At 40.9% G+C, this 16192-nt stretch overlaps 2 protein-coding genes across 4 annotated transcripts; both read left to right on the top strand.

Annotated features, from left to right (window-relative positions):
• The first annotated feature begins 296 nt into the window (after positions 1–296).
• On the top strand, positions 297–7627 carry LOC130179013 (acyl-CoA-binding domain-containing protein 5-B-like). 3 transcript variants are annotated; one of them, XM_056391710.1, is made up of 14 exons: positions 297–452; positions 692–810; positions 1202–1325; positions 1680–1752; positions 2311–2461; positions 2657–2695; positions 3122–3328; positions 4873–5088; positions 5387–5481; positions 5607–5793; positions 5926–6140; positions 6357–6407; positions 6519–6634; positions 6731–7627. In XM_056391710.1, the coding sequence occupies exons 2-14, from the start codon at positions 708–710 to the stop codon at positions 6741–6743; spliced, it is 1590 nt and encodes a 529-aa protein (XP_056247685.1). In that variant the 5' UTR covers positions 297–452; positions 692–707; the 3' UTR covers positions 6744–7627. The 3 variants fall into 3 exon arrangements, with proteins under 3 accessions (XP_056247685.1, XP_056247686.1, XP_056247687.1); XM_056391711.1 differs by lacking the exon at positions 3122–3328; XM_056391712.1 differs by lacking the exons at positions 2657–2695; positions 3122–3328.
• Positions 7628–7877: 250 nt separating this feature from the next.
• Positions 7878–16076, top strand: LOC130179012 (ATP-dependent zinc metalloprotease YME1L1-like). The gene is made up of 18 exons (XM_056391708.1): positions 7878–8048; positions 8682–8816; positions 9404–9581; positions 9977–10075; positions 10315–10424; positions 10762–10912; positions 11006–11089; positions 11432–11605; positions 11828–11980; positions 12164–12296; positions 12568–12630; positions 12828–12940; positions 13055–13210; positions 13328–13479; positions 13611–13737; positions 13908–13981; positions 14091–14177; positions 14287–16076. Exons 1-18 carry the CDS (start codon positions 8016–8018, stop codon positions 14428–14430), a joined length of 2166 nt encoding a protein of 721 aa, XP_056247683.1. The 5' UTR covers positions 7878–8015; the 3' UTR covers positions 14431–16076.
• The last annotated feature ends 116 nt before the right edge of the window (positions 16077–16192 follow it).

Below are 16192 nucleotides of genomic sequence, written 5' to 3'. Positions count from 1 at the left end.
GATGGAAATCATTTCATGTTTACAAGGATGCATTGAATATTTGATGCTATATGAAATAACAAAAACCATAAAGAGAGACATACATTAGTCCAAATACCGTTTTGATATGTCTCAACATTTTTAAAAGAATTTGTATAAAGCCTGCACTTCACTTCAGTGTTATTTTGATATATACCTAATGACCTAAAGACACTACATTTCCCATACATCACCGCTGCTTAAATCCCCGCTGAGAGGGGTTTCTGGGACTTGGAGGAGTAAAGCCTTCATTGTCAAGCCACCACTCTCCACGTTTTGACGACAAAAACTACATTTCCCAGTTATATTCAGTGCTCAGACGTTGGCTGTTTGGCTCATCCTTGGCTGGAGTCAAGATTGGCTTTCTGCTGCATATTGCAGACAGACACCGGGCTAATGAAGTAATTATTGCACCGGCGAATATGAACTTTATGGTGAGTCTCTAATAATTCAACCATAGAGGAGGCACTTCTGATAAACAGTGTAGTGTGTTACCGCTGAACCGACGCGAGCTGATTATTTAATATCACCTAGATTAAACAGTCTGCCTCCATAGATAAGACAAGTGGCAACTAGCTGCAGTGATGACCAAATTATGTTGTAATGTCCCTTACTGAACACTTTCTGAAATGCATTTGATTTTTCCATTAATTGCCTCAAATCCACGTTGAAGATGTGAGGACTCCTTCATGTCATCCTTACTGGGGCTCAGCATGGCGCAGGAGGACAAACACAGCCTCGAGGCGAAATTCGCCGCTGCAGTTAAAGTGATGCGGAGTTTGCCTGAAGAAGGTGATAACTTTCTCTTCTACTTTGTCCTAGACTATGAATGAAAGAGGTTGGACTTAAGTCTTAGGTTATGTGCTGCACAGTGTGAAGTCTGTGCTTGTTGTTGTTGGTGTGTAAACACTCTAGGTGATTGACCTACATGCAGAGCTGTCACTACTAGCTGACCCTCCATTGATAAAGCTGCTGTGAGGATAAGAGCTGATTAAGTGAATCAGTCATTTCTCCGGTCTAATAACAACTTCTGGAGCTCACGTGTGTCTCAGTGTAACAATTTTATTGCAATTCTATTGCATTCTGGAGCTGCCCTCCACATGTGTGTTTTGTAGAAAATAAAACCAACTGTGATGTAACACAAGAGTAAAACCCTTTCTAATCAGCTTTCTCCTTTTCACAGGTCCTTTCCAGCCGTCTGATGACATGATGCTGATGTTCTATAGTTACTATAAGCAGGCCACCTTGGGGCCCTGCAACATCCCCAGACCGAGCGGCTTCTGGGACACTCGTGGAAAAGCCAAATGGTAAGTGTTTATTGTGTGTTGTCTTCATACATATGTAATTGTTGTATTACACAACTAAATGTTAGTTATGGTTAATGGCAGCGTAGGAGACAGACAGAAAAAATATCCATGCTATCCATACAACAGGTCAAAGGCAGAATCACTTAATGCCTCCAAATCCACAATTTATGTTAATAACAACCAAATATTACTGCACAGCACAGCTGGTATATCCAATGGGTAATCCTGCAGAATAGATGAAGTAGGGTGAGATTTCTGCATCACTTACTTCCTCTCTAACTGCATATTTTCAGTTATTCAATGATCGCTTTCTTGTCAGTGTCCAAGTGTTGAACTATGACTTTGTGTTGCCAGGGATGCGTGGAGCTCTTTAGGAAATATGACAAAGGAGGAAGCCATGAAGAATTATGTTGAGGACATCCAGCTGGTAAGTCCTTTCAGGGAAAACTAAGGCCGAATAGAAGGAGCATGAATAATAATCAACACACAGGCATCTCTCTTCACAGTAACGTGTCCATTACTTGTGACCAAATACCTGCAAAAACAATCACATTCCCATCTGCCCCGGCTGCACTGTGCTTTAGCTCTAATGAGAAAATGTTAGCATGCTAAATGCTAAACTAAGACATCATACCTGCTAAATATCAACATAAACAGCAGCAGCTGCTAGCATGACTTCGGACTTGCAGTCTTATTGATAAAAACTAATTGATTTTTTTGTATATGTTTGACCAGAGACTGGTTCTGCAAATATCATTATTCATTTTTCACTGCTGATAACATTCACTTCCCCCAGTTACCATCTCTTTAACTGGTCCAACCAAAACCCACACAGCCTTTGCAATATATAATCACATCTAATTAACTTGATTCCCTGTGATTTGTTGACAGTCTTGACACATCTATTTATACAAAAGCAAGTGCAAAGTGCATGTGCCATAATCTCCTAATCGCTTTCGACATAAACTTGATTATTTGCTGTCAGATTTTGGAGACCATCCCGATCACAGATGAGGTGACCGACCTGGTGCAGAAGCTTGGCAACTTCTACACTGAAGTCGACGGAGAAGAAGAGGAAGCTGAAGAAAGTGAAGTGGAGAGGAGGCCCTTCAGCAGGCCTTTTGCAAAACATGCAGGTAATGTACACGATCAGAGATGCCAATAATAACTCCGCACTTGGAGGCATATCAAAGGGAAAAAAAAAAGAGTACACTCCAAGGAGGCCACTGCTGCTCATGTGGGGTGTCGTACTGCTGCTGATGTCTCTTTCTCAGTCACAGAGATTTATTTTTCTGAGCCTAAGCCTGTCTTACATGTCTTTTCATCACTAGATGAGCTGGTCAAAGCATTGAAGAAGCCAACAATGGAAGGCAAGTCTTGTGGTTTTCACTGTAGCTTTAGAGTTGATAGATAGCTCTTTGTTCCCAGACTGAATACGCTTATTTTAATTTAATTGCGTTGCTTTCATTAGCGTTTCATTTGACTGATCAAGGGCATCATTCTAGGCTGAATTTAGAGTAATGCAAATACACTGCAGGAACTGTGCTGGGTGAACATTTCCTGTGCAATCTGTCATATATGTGCTGTGAGGCTTGTTCAGTGGTTAGTCAGTGTGTCGCTTTGTTGGCTTATGTCATTATTTGCACTTTGTGGTATAGTAGTGTGATAACCTACCTGTGAAACCTGTGAATTTAGAAATAGTCTGTCAAGTGTGTGTGTTTGCTTTATGTAGATGTAGATGGTGCAATATATTCTTTGATAAAGACTTAATCAAGAGTGTTTCCCTCACTGTTCAGGCTATGGGGATCTGTGGGATGATATACAAAACCTTCAAGAAAAAGACAGTGTTCATGGCGTAAGTGTCGGTAGCGAGGAGGAAGAGGGAAGTAAAGACAATAGTGTAATCGAAAGAAAAGAGGAAAGTAGTGATTGGAGGGGAAGTGAGGAAGAGGAGAATGGGGATGAAGAAGATAATACAGAAGATGAAGAGGAGGAGGAAAAAGGTACCATCAGTAGTTGTAGTTAGCTGTGTTTTTGCTGTGGAGTTGTGTGTGTTCTGTGTTGTAGTGGTTATACACATTAAACCGCCATAGGGCACCGAGTTCATATCCCACATTTACCAGCTAGGTCTGTGAGTCCTGGACACACCTACTGTTACCTCGGCTACCACAGAGGCTGTCTTCTGTACTCTTTCAGTATTTTGACAGTATGTCTGTCTGTGGACAGATTTTTGTCAATAGTGTCACAACCGGTGCAAGACGCAGTCACAACATGTTACAGGTGTGTAGTTGAGTTCAAGATGAAGGCAGAGTCCGAAGATGGGTGTGGTCCGAGCCATGAGTGCTGAGTAATCCTTTAATAGTACACTAATGGGTACTGGGTCAGATCCTCCACATGTTGACAGGCGTCGCGCCAGGTTTGATCTCATTGTAAGATGGTCTGTTCTTAAAGTAAACAAAGGAAAATACCAATGCATTGCCGTGTGTATACTTTCTATCCTTCTGTGTCATAGTGCTCCACTGTTGTCCAAACCCACATCACTGATGTGCACCATTGTACTGGATGACACGTCTCTTCATCACCATGAACATGGGCACTACCGTCAACACTTCTGCTGTAAATACTCACCAGTGCACCAAATGTGTATCAATCCGCAGCTAAAAATAGTCCCTAACTAGAGACTATCTTGCAATGGGATCACACCAGCCGCAGAGCCTGTCAGCATGACACTCAGTAGACATGGGTCTGACCGGACCCATCTTCGAACTTGGCCTTCATTTTGATTTCAACTACTTGCCTGTAAAGTACTCAAACTAGCCTCTGTGGTAGTTCCTGCCACAGTAGGTGTCTCCAGGACCACATTCGGCCATGATGACCCACAAGGTGAAAGCAACACCAGCCAGGCAGGTAACAGATACACAATTTATTCCTGTGTCAGTAACACTTGTTAAAGATCACAGTGCCCAATTGTTTTTGGAAGTTACTTATATACAGTATTTGAGAACTGTTTGTTACCTAAAATACACTCGAAAGAAAGATTTGTTTTTCTGTGGCACAGGTGAATTATTTACTATATGTACACACTCTCATTTCTGTGCATTACTGCATTATGCACTATTTTCTCTCTTAATTTCCTCATTTTTTTTGCATGTTTATTTTTAGGTTAAAAGGAAAGGAGAGCAACTGCTTGTGTATTTGTATTGTGTCCTTTAGTTGCTTATAAACTCCAACAGTATATTACAAGTTACTAAAGACCGATCAGCACACAGTTGCTTTTTGTCTTTATGAATAACATTTTCACTGTTTTCTGACACCCCTGAGTTCATTTGAAGGATTCAAGACGTGTATAGTTTCCATTGAAAGTCACTGAGTGTGATATGGTTTCTTTCTGAATATATTCATATAAATGAGAACAGTATTTCAATGAGATAAAGAAAAAAGTCATTTGCTCTAACTACGTGCAGGGTGAGATATGGATACACAAAGAGAACTGCCCTCTTTTGTAATCCTTTGTCATACTCTCTCGTGTTTTCTCGCCTCGGCTCAGTCTGGAGTCCTGATCCAAGGCTGCTGATGGTGGAGGACAAGAGGTGGAGGTCTGACACCAGAGGGTCCAGCAGCAGCATGGAGCCCAGCATGTCCTCCTTCACCAACGGGACACACAGCTCCCTCAACAGTGAGGTGGAGGAGGAGGAACTGGCCTGTTCCATAGCGCCCAGTGTACAGTATAACCCGTACATGCACTTCAATGGACACCTGAGCGGTAAGATTATAAATCAATGCAAAAAGAGTGTGTTTGATGATGATTATTCTGTAAAATCATAAGTATGCAGGAATAATGTGATAAGTTGTGCCTGTAGAAAATGTAGAATGTCGCAGCATCAAATATAAGAACATATAATAGAAAAGATTGAGAAAAGGAATGTAAAATGAGCTGTAAACCAAAAAAGCCTTTACCCTTAGGGTAAAGCATATAGCTGTTACTTACAAAGCATCACTCTCTGTTGCGCACCTAAATAGTGATAAATAAATGTTTGAGTGCTGTGTTTTGCACCGATCAGATCACATTGATGCTGTTCCAGAGAAGAACCACCGATCCACAGACTCAGATAATGAGGAATTCTGTGACTCAATGGAGCATCTCGCCATGGAAGAGGTGTGGTGTCCCTTAAACAACATGCTAGAAATAAAGTCATGAAGAGTTATAAAGTCAGACATCAATTTAACGTGGTCTGTCCTTTCTATTCAGTTTGTGGTTGACTATCGTTTTTCTCCTACAAGCGGGTGTCTACATCGAAGGTTCAGCCACCTGGATCAGGAGCTGCCACAGTGAAGCAAAATGATCTTTGGTTTGAGAGCAACACTACCCCGAATGGAGGAGAGGATCAAGTACTAACAAGAGATCCCTTCTTTAAAGACGGGATTAGTACGAGCCAACACAACAGCTCCTTGTCAAGAAGAGGGAGAGGTGAGACTACTCCGACTCTGTATCCCTACTTTACCTTCCTCCAGAGATGTGTGCTTTGTTCACTCTCCTAAGCCTTTGCGGCGCCAGATAAGTTGCATGTTGTAGCATTAATCTGTCACAATCTGACTCCAGTTTCAGGTTGTCAGTCGCCAAGGGTTACCTGTAGCTCTCAGTGGTGTGTCAGTGCAGATGCTGCCAGCTGTTGTGTGTCACAGAGCAGACATCCTGTCAGTGCTTCCAGGGGAAACATCAATGAGCAAATAGCTACGGCTCTGCTGAGGCTGCAGCGCGACATGGCCAATGTGCTGCACAGGCTGCACACTCTGGAGATGCTCAACGTACCACAGGTGATACGATAAGACCAGGGGGGTCTGGCCCCCTTATCTAGACTGATGGTGATCGAGACATCACACCAGCTGCTGATTTATTTTCCATGTTTTTGAATGTAAAAGAAAAAAATAATTTCACATTGCTCTTAGTTATTGTTCCTTCAGGCACCTCTGTATTAAAATGTCTCTGTGACTATTTATTAGATATTTATTGATGGATTTCTGTATTTTCAGTCAAGATCATCTTCACCAAGGCAGGAGGACTCCTTACCTGTAGCACGAAAGGTCCTTTTAAAAACAATTCCCAAAAATTCGATTTTTATGCAAATTTCTGACCAATTAGTAGCTAATCAGGAATTAAATGCAAATGCATTAATGCAAGTCCTGTTTTTATAGATCCTGAGACCGTCCTGGTGGCCTTTTGACTTCTCTCCACTCACAGTGGTGTTGACTGCACTTTGGCCTCTGATTGCCCATTGGCTTGTCCAGCTTTACTTACAGAGGAAGAGAAGGTAAACAAAATTCTCTATTATCACTGATTATTTTATCTTTTCTTTATGACCACACCACAGACAATTACAACTCTGTGTCACCTTTTCTCCCCATAGAAAAATCCCCTGAATTGTCTGAGAGCCTTCAGCATCACTCAAAGAACATGAACCTGGGATGAAGTTTTTGTTGCTTTGTGGCTTTTATAAGTTACCAACACAAACAATGTAATTCGACGCCAGTAGAAATGGAAAGTCTGCTTTAAATGAGTGAGTGGTTAGACAGGCGTTCAAAGGGAGACTCTGCAGTATAGTGTAGCATTTTGACTTCATGGACACCGCGTAGGGTTTTAAGTAAGGGAGAATTAATGCATTATAAATGCAGGCACATTTTCATTGTTATAGTTAGCTTAGCATTAGGTGGTCATATTTATGACATGTCTCACAGATCACCACACCAAAAGTCAATCTAAACATAATACCCATATAAGAGAGTCAGCTTTTACTGGAAATAGATTCATAATCATATATTAGCTGTCAACCTTAAGTGATAAGAGTTTTATTTTGTTTGTTGTACGTTCCATTGTTTATTTAATTTTATTTTCATACTTTTTGTCAAATAATGTTTTTTTCCTGATAGTTAAAGACATCAGCCTTTTATATTGATGGTCTGAAATGTAGAAATATTTATGGAGCATTTCCTTTAAGACCAAATAGATATTTAAGGTAAAAAATAAGGTTATTTATGTGTAAAGATGAATGTTTATTTTATAGCTTGAGTGCAATGGCATCAAAGATCAGACTTTTGCAAAACAAACAAAAAAAAAAAATACAAATAAAAAGTTAAATACAAAGTACAGACAATCCATATATCTATATATAATCATCCTTGTTTCTTGTCAACTGTTTGGTGAAAATGAAGAAGAATGGGTTAGAGTGCTTTCAAATATACAGTTGTAAAACATCAGTATATTATGAAGCAAATTTGACATGCAATAAATACATTCTTGGAACAAACACATTTATTGTGATGATTTCTGATGGTCGGTGCTCGTGTAAAGGGACGTTAGGGGGAAAATATAAGTTGTAAGTTGTAAGACGATGTCATATTTATTAGATTTTAAACTACTGTAAGTAAGCAAAGTAATATTGTTGTTATTTCACAATGAACTAAATAAACGGAACCTAAGTCAGTCCAGAAAAGGTAGAACAGATTTCGACAGGGATGCAAAGGTTGTTGCAACTGTAGAGGTCATATCCGGTTTATCTTCAGCTGTCAGAGGACCGCTGAAGTTCGCAGTTGGACTAGCTGTGCCTGCGACAGAAAGTTAAAGTGAAAGAAACACGGGCCTTTAACACTCAGGGGCAGTGGTGTAACTTGCGTAGCTTCTCGAGAGAATTAAAGATGTTTTCCTTGTCGATGACAGTTCAACCACAGGTAAGAAATCAAGAAACTTAAGGCCAAGCTAATGTTAGCATTGTTATTGTTTTGGTTCTACCCCGCTCAGCTCAGCCTGCTAGCAAGCTAAGTTAACCTTAGCTTGTTCTCTTGTGAGCGAGGTTGTTGTCGACCTTTCGTTTCCATTTAACGGTCGGAAACACATTTACCTTCACGTCCTACCTGTAATTTAACAGAGACATTTAGCCTGGTGTGTGGGCCGTTGAGTTGAGAGGAGCTGACATAGTTTAACCGACAGTGCTCAGTTGAGCGTCCAGTGTGTCCTTAGCTGCCGGCTGGGAAACTGCGTCAATGAGAGACATGTTTTACTACTGATACCTTGTATGTTCTAAGAAATAAGCAGTTTAAACAACTGTTCTGTGGAGACATGAGAAATACCTATGTCTGGCTTCTTTTATTTTATTTAATGCAAGATCATGAGCTTCATTTAGATCATGAAGACCCTGTAACAGCAATTAGCGGGTGTACTTTTTCCGTTGGTTTCTGTTAGTCTGTGGTACCTTCATGTCAACTACCTGACAACTAGGGATTTTGATGAAAATTGCGACTTATATGGTGGTTGTCATTATTTAATATTGAAAACGTGTAACTTCACTCACTGTTCGATCACAGGTGACTGTACCTCTCAGCCACCTCATCAACGTCCTCCACTCTCTGAAGAGCTCAGTGGGAAGCAGCAGCAGTGCCAGCAGCATGTCTAGAAAGCACACAGAGCATGCCTCAGACTCAGAACTACAATGCACGGAGGTACGGATCAGTAGGAGAAAATCTGCAGTTGCACATCAAACACAATGCAATGATACACTTGTTTGTTTTCACACTTCCTTACACTGCACCACATGTGTCACAGAGACCTGCAGTGGCCACTTTATTAGGGTTCACCTGCCCAGTATGTTACGATTCAATACAACAACTCTGCCATAAATTTTATGTTTATGAAGTTTATAATGAAATCTGAAATCTATAAATGCAGTTATGTGTTTATTGCTGAGGTCATAGAGATGGTGCTGTAATGAACTACATTGTATTGAGAGGTCTTTATAACACATAGCACTGTTACATTGTTTGTATGAAAAGTTCAATGCTCATAAAGTCTGATTGATTGAGTGATTAATTGAACACCACCGCTTGCTTTGGCCTCAGTGCTGAAACCTATAATTTGATCAACATATCAGTGGCAGTGTCAAACAAACTGAAGATCACAGGGATCATGAAGGTCATTTTTATAGCAGAACAGTAGTATTCCATTAGATTGTACAGGTGGACCTGTAGAGTGGTCACTGACTACAGGTTTGCTAGTAAAACACACATTTCTGTAATGTACTTGTGTGCAGTCCATGTGGAACCTGCGGGAGCTTGGATTATCAGACCTGGGAACACAGCAGCTGGATGAGCTTGTGAACTGTGTGTTACCACGCCTGAGCACACAGGAGGCGCCACTTCCACTGGGCGGTCAGACGGCCTGGAGGACCTCTCACCTTTCTGCACACTCCTTTTTCTACAACAAGCATGGTGAGAATTCGTATTTTGGTTAGAAAAAAAATCCCCCATGCTTTACCTCATTTCAGTTAAACTGGTGCTCACTTTGATCAAGCTTGGGGTAACTGCTGTTTACATCTCACTGGTACTTGTGAATGCTGGATGCCTCTTGGTCACTAAACACAAAAGGTGTTGCAGAGACTAGCCATCTCTCGAAACCCCTAACACCCAGTTATCATTGATAAAGGAATTCAGCAGACCATTCTTTGGATCCTCTAATGCATCTCATCTCTCGTGATCAGTTTAGCTTCTTCGTGACTTAAAGCCAAGGGTCATTGCTACCCCTTTTACCTGAAGTAAACTCAGTTAACTATGTATTCATTACGTATGCATGTGTAATATGCACAGCACTTTTCTTCTCTTCCCAGGGTTCTCTTGTGGTCCCATGCCAATGTCAGGCCAAGTTTTTCCCAGGCAGCAACCATCACCTCTTCAGTCGGTGTACACAGAGTTACAACACTGGCCTGGTAACTATGGATTAGAAGCATTTATAAATGATGTAATAATCTGTCACTGATCCATAGCATTGCATGCAGTTAACTGTCAATGTTATGTATGTTTCCTATTTAACATATACACTGCACATTTACCTGTAACAATATGTACATTTATGAATGCTTATGCTAATCCAGTAAAGTTATATGCTGTGTAAATATGGTTGGTTTTTAAACTACTTTAACATCCTATACTTACTGTTTATTTCAAGTGTTGGTCCAGAGCAGAGGCTTCAAAACTTTAAGGAACAAAACCAGACGACTGCAATCAGGCTTCGACCGCCCAGTGGAATCTGAGGGGTTCACACCATCTTTTATGAAAGTAGGTACTTCAGAGACGTTCACATGCTTAACATGCTCAGGCAGATCCTTAAGCATGTTAGATTTTCTGCACACAAGAAAAGTGGAGGAGGAGTTGGAAACTGGTGCTCTGCCTAGTCTGTGTCAGAAAAAGACAGATAATTTCATGACTGAAATAGATGGTATGTTTTTCTTACTTTGGTTGGCTAATGTTAACAGTTATGCAGCTGTATTGGTTAGTTTTCATGCCTACAAAGCTTTTCCAGTACCTTCTAAAGGTACCTAATAAAGGTGTGTTATAAGTGAAGGAGTACTCTGGCTCTGTGAAAGCGTCTGAGCTATCTTGCCTCATGATACAGGGTTTCCTTTCACGTGACAAGGGGGTTGAAGTAGAAAGTCTAGACAGCCTGTTGAAGAACAAGAACATACCTGATGGACAACAGGATGCTTTCAAAAGGGGCTTCGCTGAAGGTTTCCTGAAAGCTCAAGCCTTGACACAACGCACACAAGGCAAGTGGAACAACTAATCAATTTTAGTGCACAAGTTACCATAATTAAACGGTATTGATGTATTGTTTTCCTGTAATTTTCCCCACTGTTCAGACTCTCTCAGGAGGACTCGTCTCATCCTGCTGGTGCTGCTTCTTGTGGGGCTCTATGGCATCTCCAAAACCCCCTTCCTATCGGGTAAAGGCTCCTTTTCTCCTCTGTTTTTTTAATTAAATGTCATTTGAAATCACTTCCAATATGTTAATAATTTAATATATTAAAATATTAATGTAAATAACAATAGCTCAGCATTTGCCTGCTGTTATTAATTTATGCTTATTTAAAAAACAAATTTAAGCCTTGAAAGAACAGAAAAAAAACATTCTCAGATTTTTTTGCAGACAACAAATTCTAACTTGCAGTATTGAAGCACTAATATTAGATGTAGTAGCTACGCTTACTAACAGGCTGTGTGTGTGTGTGTTCATTAACCATGCCATGCAGTGTGATTTCGAACTTTAATCTAACCATTTTGGACAGTGCGGTTCCGAACCACATCAGGCCTGGATTCGGCAGTAGATCCTGTCCAGATGAAAAACGTGACATTTGAGCACGTCAAAGGAGTAGAAGAAGCTAAGAACGAGCTGCAGGACGTGGTGGAGTTCCTGAAAAACCCACAGAAGTTCACAGCACTGGGAGGAAAACTGCCAAAAGGTAGGACATTCTCTCAGTGTATTTAAAGCTACATGAAAAGCTTTTCTCCACTTGTGTGTGTGTGTGTGTATATATATATATATATATATATATATGTACTATAGTATACTATACTAGGTATAGTATAATACATTTTCAGCTCATGGTGATGGCACAATACTACTCAGGGCTCTGTTTTTGTATCACTCTATTTTTCCTCATCCTTGCCTCTCTGTATTTCAGGTGTTCTCCTGGTCGGTCCTCCTGGGACTGGTAAGACCCTGCTGGCCAGAGCGGTGGCCGGAGAGGCAGATGTGCCGTTCTACTACGCCTCTGGGTCAGAGTTTGATGAGATGTTTGTTGGAGTGGGAGCCAGTCGCATCAGGAACCTTTTCCGTGGGTTTTTTTTTTTTTTTTTTTAATCATCATCTGTCATCTCCCCTTTCCTTTTCCTTTTCCTTCCTTAAAGGCCAGTAGAATGGTTAAAGTTGACTCCTAATATAAGGGCTTCATGATTGAAAAAACAGTAATTATAATTGTATTCAATATCCAATAGTCCATATGTTTATGTTTTCCCAGGGGAAGGTAAAGCCAATGCTCCCTGTGTGATCTTCATTGATGAGCTGGACAGTGTGGGTGGGAAAAGGATCGAGTCTCCCATGCACCCTTACTCCAGACAGACTATCAACCAGCTGCTTGCTGAGATGGACGGGTAATCTCTAAAATGATCAGTTGCATTTTTAAGTTTTAGATTATATGTTATATGTTATATCTTATACGACTACAGATTGTAAAGACCAGTCTTTAATCATAAGTGCATACAGAGCAGTGTTGGCAAACACAAGAATAAATAAAGTGCTGCATTGTGGCACAATGCAGAAGTTTTCTTTGATGGAAAATGTAGCAAAAAACAATAGATCCAAAAAACAGGAAAGTTGCTGCGTTTCAGACAGTGACTTGCCTCATGTGATATTACTTTGTAGGTTTAAACCAAATGAAGGTGTGATCATCATTGGAGCAACAAACTTCCCAGAGGCTTTGGATAAGTACGTTTACCTCTGTGTCTCCTGCAAAATGTCAAAGCTTACAATGCCCGTTTAGAAATGTCAAGGTTTACAACCTTCAGAGTCACAGCAGTTCCTTTCAATGATGAAGAATGAACTACAGCTTTGAGGTTGTGTTTCAGAGTTATGTGCTGACACAGTATCAGCATTTTTACTAACAAGCTGGTCGATCCTTTCAGTGCCCTGATCCGCCCCGGACGATTTGACATGCAGGTGACTGTCCCCAAACCAGACGTGAAAGGACGCACAGAGATCCTCAACTGGTACCTGAAGAAGATTAAAATGGATCCAGGTCTGAAACGAGCCAAAATATATTTGACTTAACTCACATGTAGTTCACGGTATTTAAACTACAGAGGCTGAATCTTTTAAGAATATTTGCATTTTGCTGTGCTTTGCTGTGCAGCTATTGAGGCCAGTATTATTGCTCGAGGCACAGTGGGCTTCTCCGGCGCTGACCTAGAAAATCTGGTCAATCAGGCCGCCCTGAAGGCAGCAGTTGATGGCAAAGACATGGTCACTTTGAAGGAGTTGGAGTTTGCAAAAGACAAAATCCTCATGGGTGAGAAAAGCTTTGTTAGCAATCCCTCTCCTCATTTTCTTCTTTTTTAATCTTTTTTGACCCTTCTGGTTCTTCTCTGGATGAAATCACCTCTTTCATTCTTCTCTCTTCTTCAAGGCCCTGAGAGGAGGAGTGCAGAAATAGACAAGAAGAACAAGCTCATCACAGCGTACCACGAATCAGGCCACGCAATTGTAGCCTACTACACCAAAGACGCCATGCCAATCAACAAGGCTACCATCATGCCCAGGGGCCCAAGTCTGGGACATGTAAGACACCTAGAGCTTTTGAAACCTCATAGTTTAACTGCGCATATCCAACTTTGACACCAGTTCTGATGCAAACATTCCTCTTGTTTCCTTCTTCTTCTTCTTCTTCTTCTTCTTCTTCTTCCCCCCAGGTGTCCATGCTCCCAGAGAACGATCGCTGGAGTGAGACTCGCTCTCAGTTACTGGCCCAGATGGACGTTAGTATGGGCGGCCGTGTGGCAGAGGAGATTATATTTGGCCACGAGTACATCACAACCGGTAGGAAACGGTTCCCCAAAGGGCCAGTGAGTCCCAAAATGTTTTAGTTAAGAGGGTAGCATATAGGGAAAATCTTGGTATTTATTACATCAGGAAGTAATGTGTTCGGCTGGCTGAAATTTAAAAGGGCAACATAAGTGGTTATATATGTGTCATTTCTTCCTCTACAGGAGCATCAAGCGACTTTGACAGTGCGACCAAGATCGCTAAGATGATGGTGACCAGATTTGGAATGTGTGAGAAGGTAGGCAGACCTGACAGGGACTTAGAAAGGAAAGGCTGATCATATTATATTCAGTTTTTGTTGCAAGTTAACATTTGTTAATGTATTGACTTGACTCCTCGTCTCCCAGCTGGGTGTGATGACCTATACGGACATGACAGCACAGAGCCCAGAGACACAAGCTGCTGTGGAGCATGAAGTCAGGCTGTTACTGAAGGTCTGTGTCACCTGTTGAAATGACTACACATAAAACAAAAAAAACACTCAGCTCTATATATCGCTCTATAGCAATATATCTAACCAGTCTTTTCTCTTGCTGTCTCCAGGAGTCTTATGAGCGTGCCAAAGTCCTGCTGAAGTCTCACGCCAAGGAGCACAAGAACCTGGCAGACGCTCTGCTCATGTATGAAACACTGGATGCCAAAGAGATCCAGCTGGTCTTGGAGGGAAAGAACCTGGAGACGAGATGAAACCACAAAGGACGGCAACAATCTCGGGGGAAGCAACGGAGAAGGGGGCAGATTTTAAGAGCTCAGGCATTAGGGAAGGAGGATTGGACTCAGGTGTTGAGCAGTGAATCAGAGGAGTAAATTGACAAGTGCTCATGTGGGACGATGTCATATCTTCATGCTGTCACCTTCATGGAATCTCATCAATATTCCCAGACAAGTAGCTTTGTTATTTGAAACTTAAACATGACTTTCCTGTGTTCAGAGATAAGCAGATGTGTGGTGCCCTAAGTCCATTATAAGTGGCGAAGGTTGAAAGGTTAAGTGTTTAATGGATTTAGTGGAAGGATGTTACTCAGAGCACTTTATCAGCCGGTGTTAGGAGATGATACCTGAATGTACATATACACATCAAGTGTAAAAACAGCATCTGGATAACAATCCTTTTGTAAAATTTGGTCAAATTCTGTTTAGCCAGCTCCGTGTAGATTCCTGTTCTGTCAGTGGGAAATGCTGAGCAGTATATATACCATTTACCCAAAGAGTCACTGCGTAATCATGGCAACCAGAATTTAACTTAATCTGAGCTCATTTTTGTCAGTGTTTGTGCTCATATCTGTTATTTGTGAAGTATATCTTCAATGTCAGGCTGCACTCGCTACTTCAGCTTGTGTTATTCTCAAGTTAGCACGTAGAAGTCTTTCCATGGGATCCTTGGTGTCTGGGATGTTTGAACAGATTATACACAGATCTACCTTCTCTGCTGATGTCCCTGTCGCTTGTTTTTAAAGGAGGCCTTCTGGGGAATGTACTTTAAGTGTATATTTTCTTTCCTTTGAAGTAGGAGGTGTAAAAATTGAAACTAAAACACGTCAGCACTTTGGATGAGTGAACAAATTTAAAATGCACTTATGCACTCTTCATGTAATTTATTTCATTCATGCTGTGTGTGTAGAGATTGAACAAAACCTGCTGCTCAGCCTCAAATAGCATGCAAGAAATACAAGCTGCATTTATGTCGTGATAGAGCATTTGGATCTTGGATTTTAATTTGAAAGTATTGTTGGCCTAATTTCACATGTTCTGAGCTGGGCTTCTGAAAAGCCTCTCTGCAAATATATCAGTTTTTCTTGTAAATGAGTGAATTTGACCATTTCTTTCAGTTATTTTCCATTGCTGTCTGGGAAGGAAGATGTGAGACAGACAGAAAGAAAGTTTAAGCTCTAACAGTTCACAGAGTGTAATTGTAAAGAGGCATCCTTGATTCTGAATATGACATTTCTTCAACACAGTTTGTTGGTAGAAACTTGCAGTTATTTGTCTGTTAATGTTGAATGTCTTCATCTTCAACTGAACAGTGTATGTAATTCTTACTCTAGCATTTCAGAACAGACCACCAGCATACGTTATATCATAGTGTTACCCTCTTGGGTTTTTTTCCTTCACTTTGACACTATTTGCTCTGTTCATTGGCCTTTTACCCATGTTAAGCTGTATATACGACTGGGGTGTGATGGGAACATTGTATATAGATGTATAGTATTGCTTTTATGCTGAATTTGCTCTCTGCTGTTGACTGACAAAAAATCTTTCAACGATGTGATGGCAGTGCTTAATGAATGTTAGTGCAGCTGAAATCAATAAAAAGAAGCCCAAAGAAAAACTTGTCATTTTTGGTGCGTGCGGCTCAGTAGGTCGAGGTGTACTACAGATTTATTTTCACAAAAATGCTCAAAATAACAGACAAATGGCAAAATAATTGCTGCAGTGTTGTTTTTATATT

Source organism: Seriola aureovittata, chromosome 12, assembly GCF_021018895.1.
Source record: "Seriola aureovittata isolate HTS-2021-v1 ecotype China chromosome 12, ASM2101889v1, whole genome shotgun sequence".
NCBI classification, from domain to species: domain Eukaryota; kingdom Metazoa; phylum Chordata; class Actinopteri; order Carangiformes; family Carangidae; genus Seriola; species Seriola aureovittata.
The sequence above is the reverse complement of the archived record's forward strand: the minus strand, read 5'-3'. Positions and strand labels throughout refer to the sequence as shown.

Bases quoted from the DNA above. Each gene is read 5' to 3' on its own strand.
- LOC130179013 (XM_056391710.1), top strand. From the start codon at position 708: ATGTCATCCTTACTGGGGCTCAGCATGGCGCAGGAGGACAAACACAGC. The intron at 2,696-3,121 runs GCAAGTCTTGTG...CTCACTGTTCAG, and splicing joins GAAGAAGCCAACAATGGAAG to GCTATGGGGATCTGTGGGAT. The intron at 5,794-5,925 runs GTGAGACTACTC...ATCTGACTCCAG, and splicing joins CTTGTCAAGAAGAGGGAGAG to TTTCAGGTTGTCAGTCGCCA.
- LOC130179012 (XM_056391708.1), top strand. From the start codon at position 8,016: ATGTTTTCCTTGTCGATGACAGTTCAACCACAG. The intron at 11,090-11,431 runs GTAAAGGCTCCT...CATTTTGGACAG, and splicing joins CAAAACCCCCTTCCTATCGG to TGCGGTTCCGAACCACATCA. The intron at 13,480-13,610 runs GTAAGACACCTA...TCTTCCCCCCAG, and splicing joins GGGGCCCAAGTCTGGGACAT to GTGTCCATGCTCCCAGAGAA.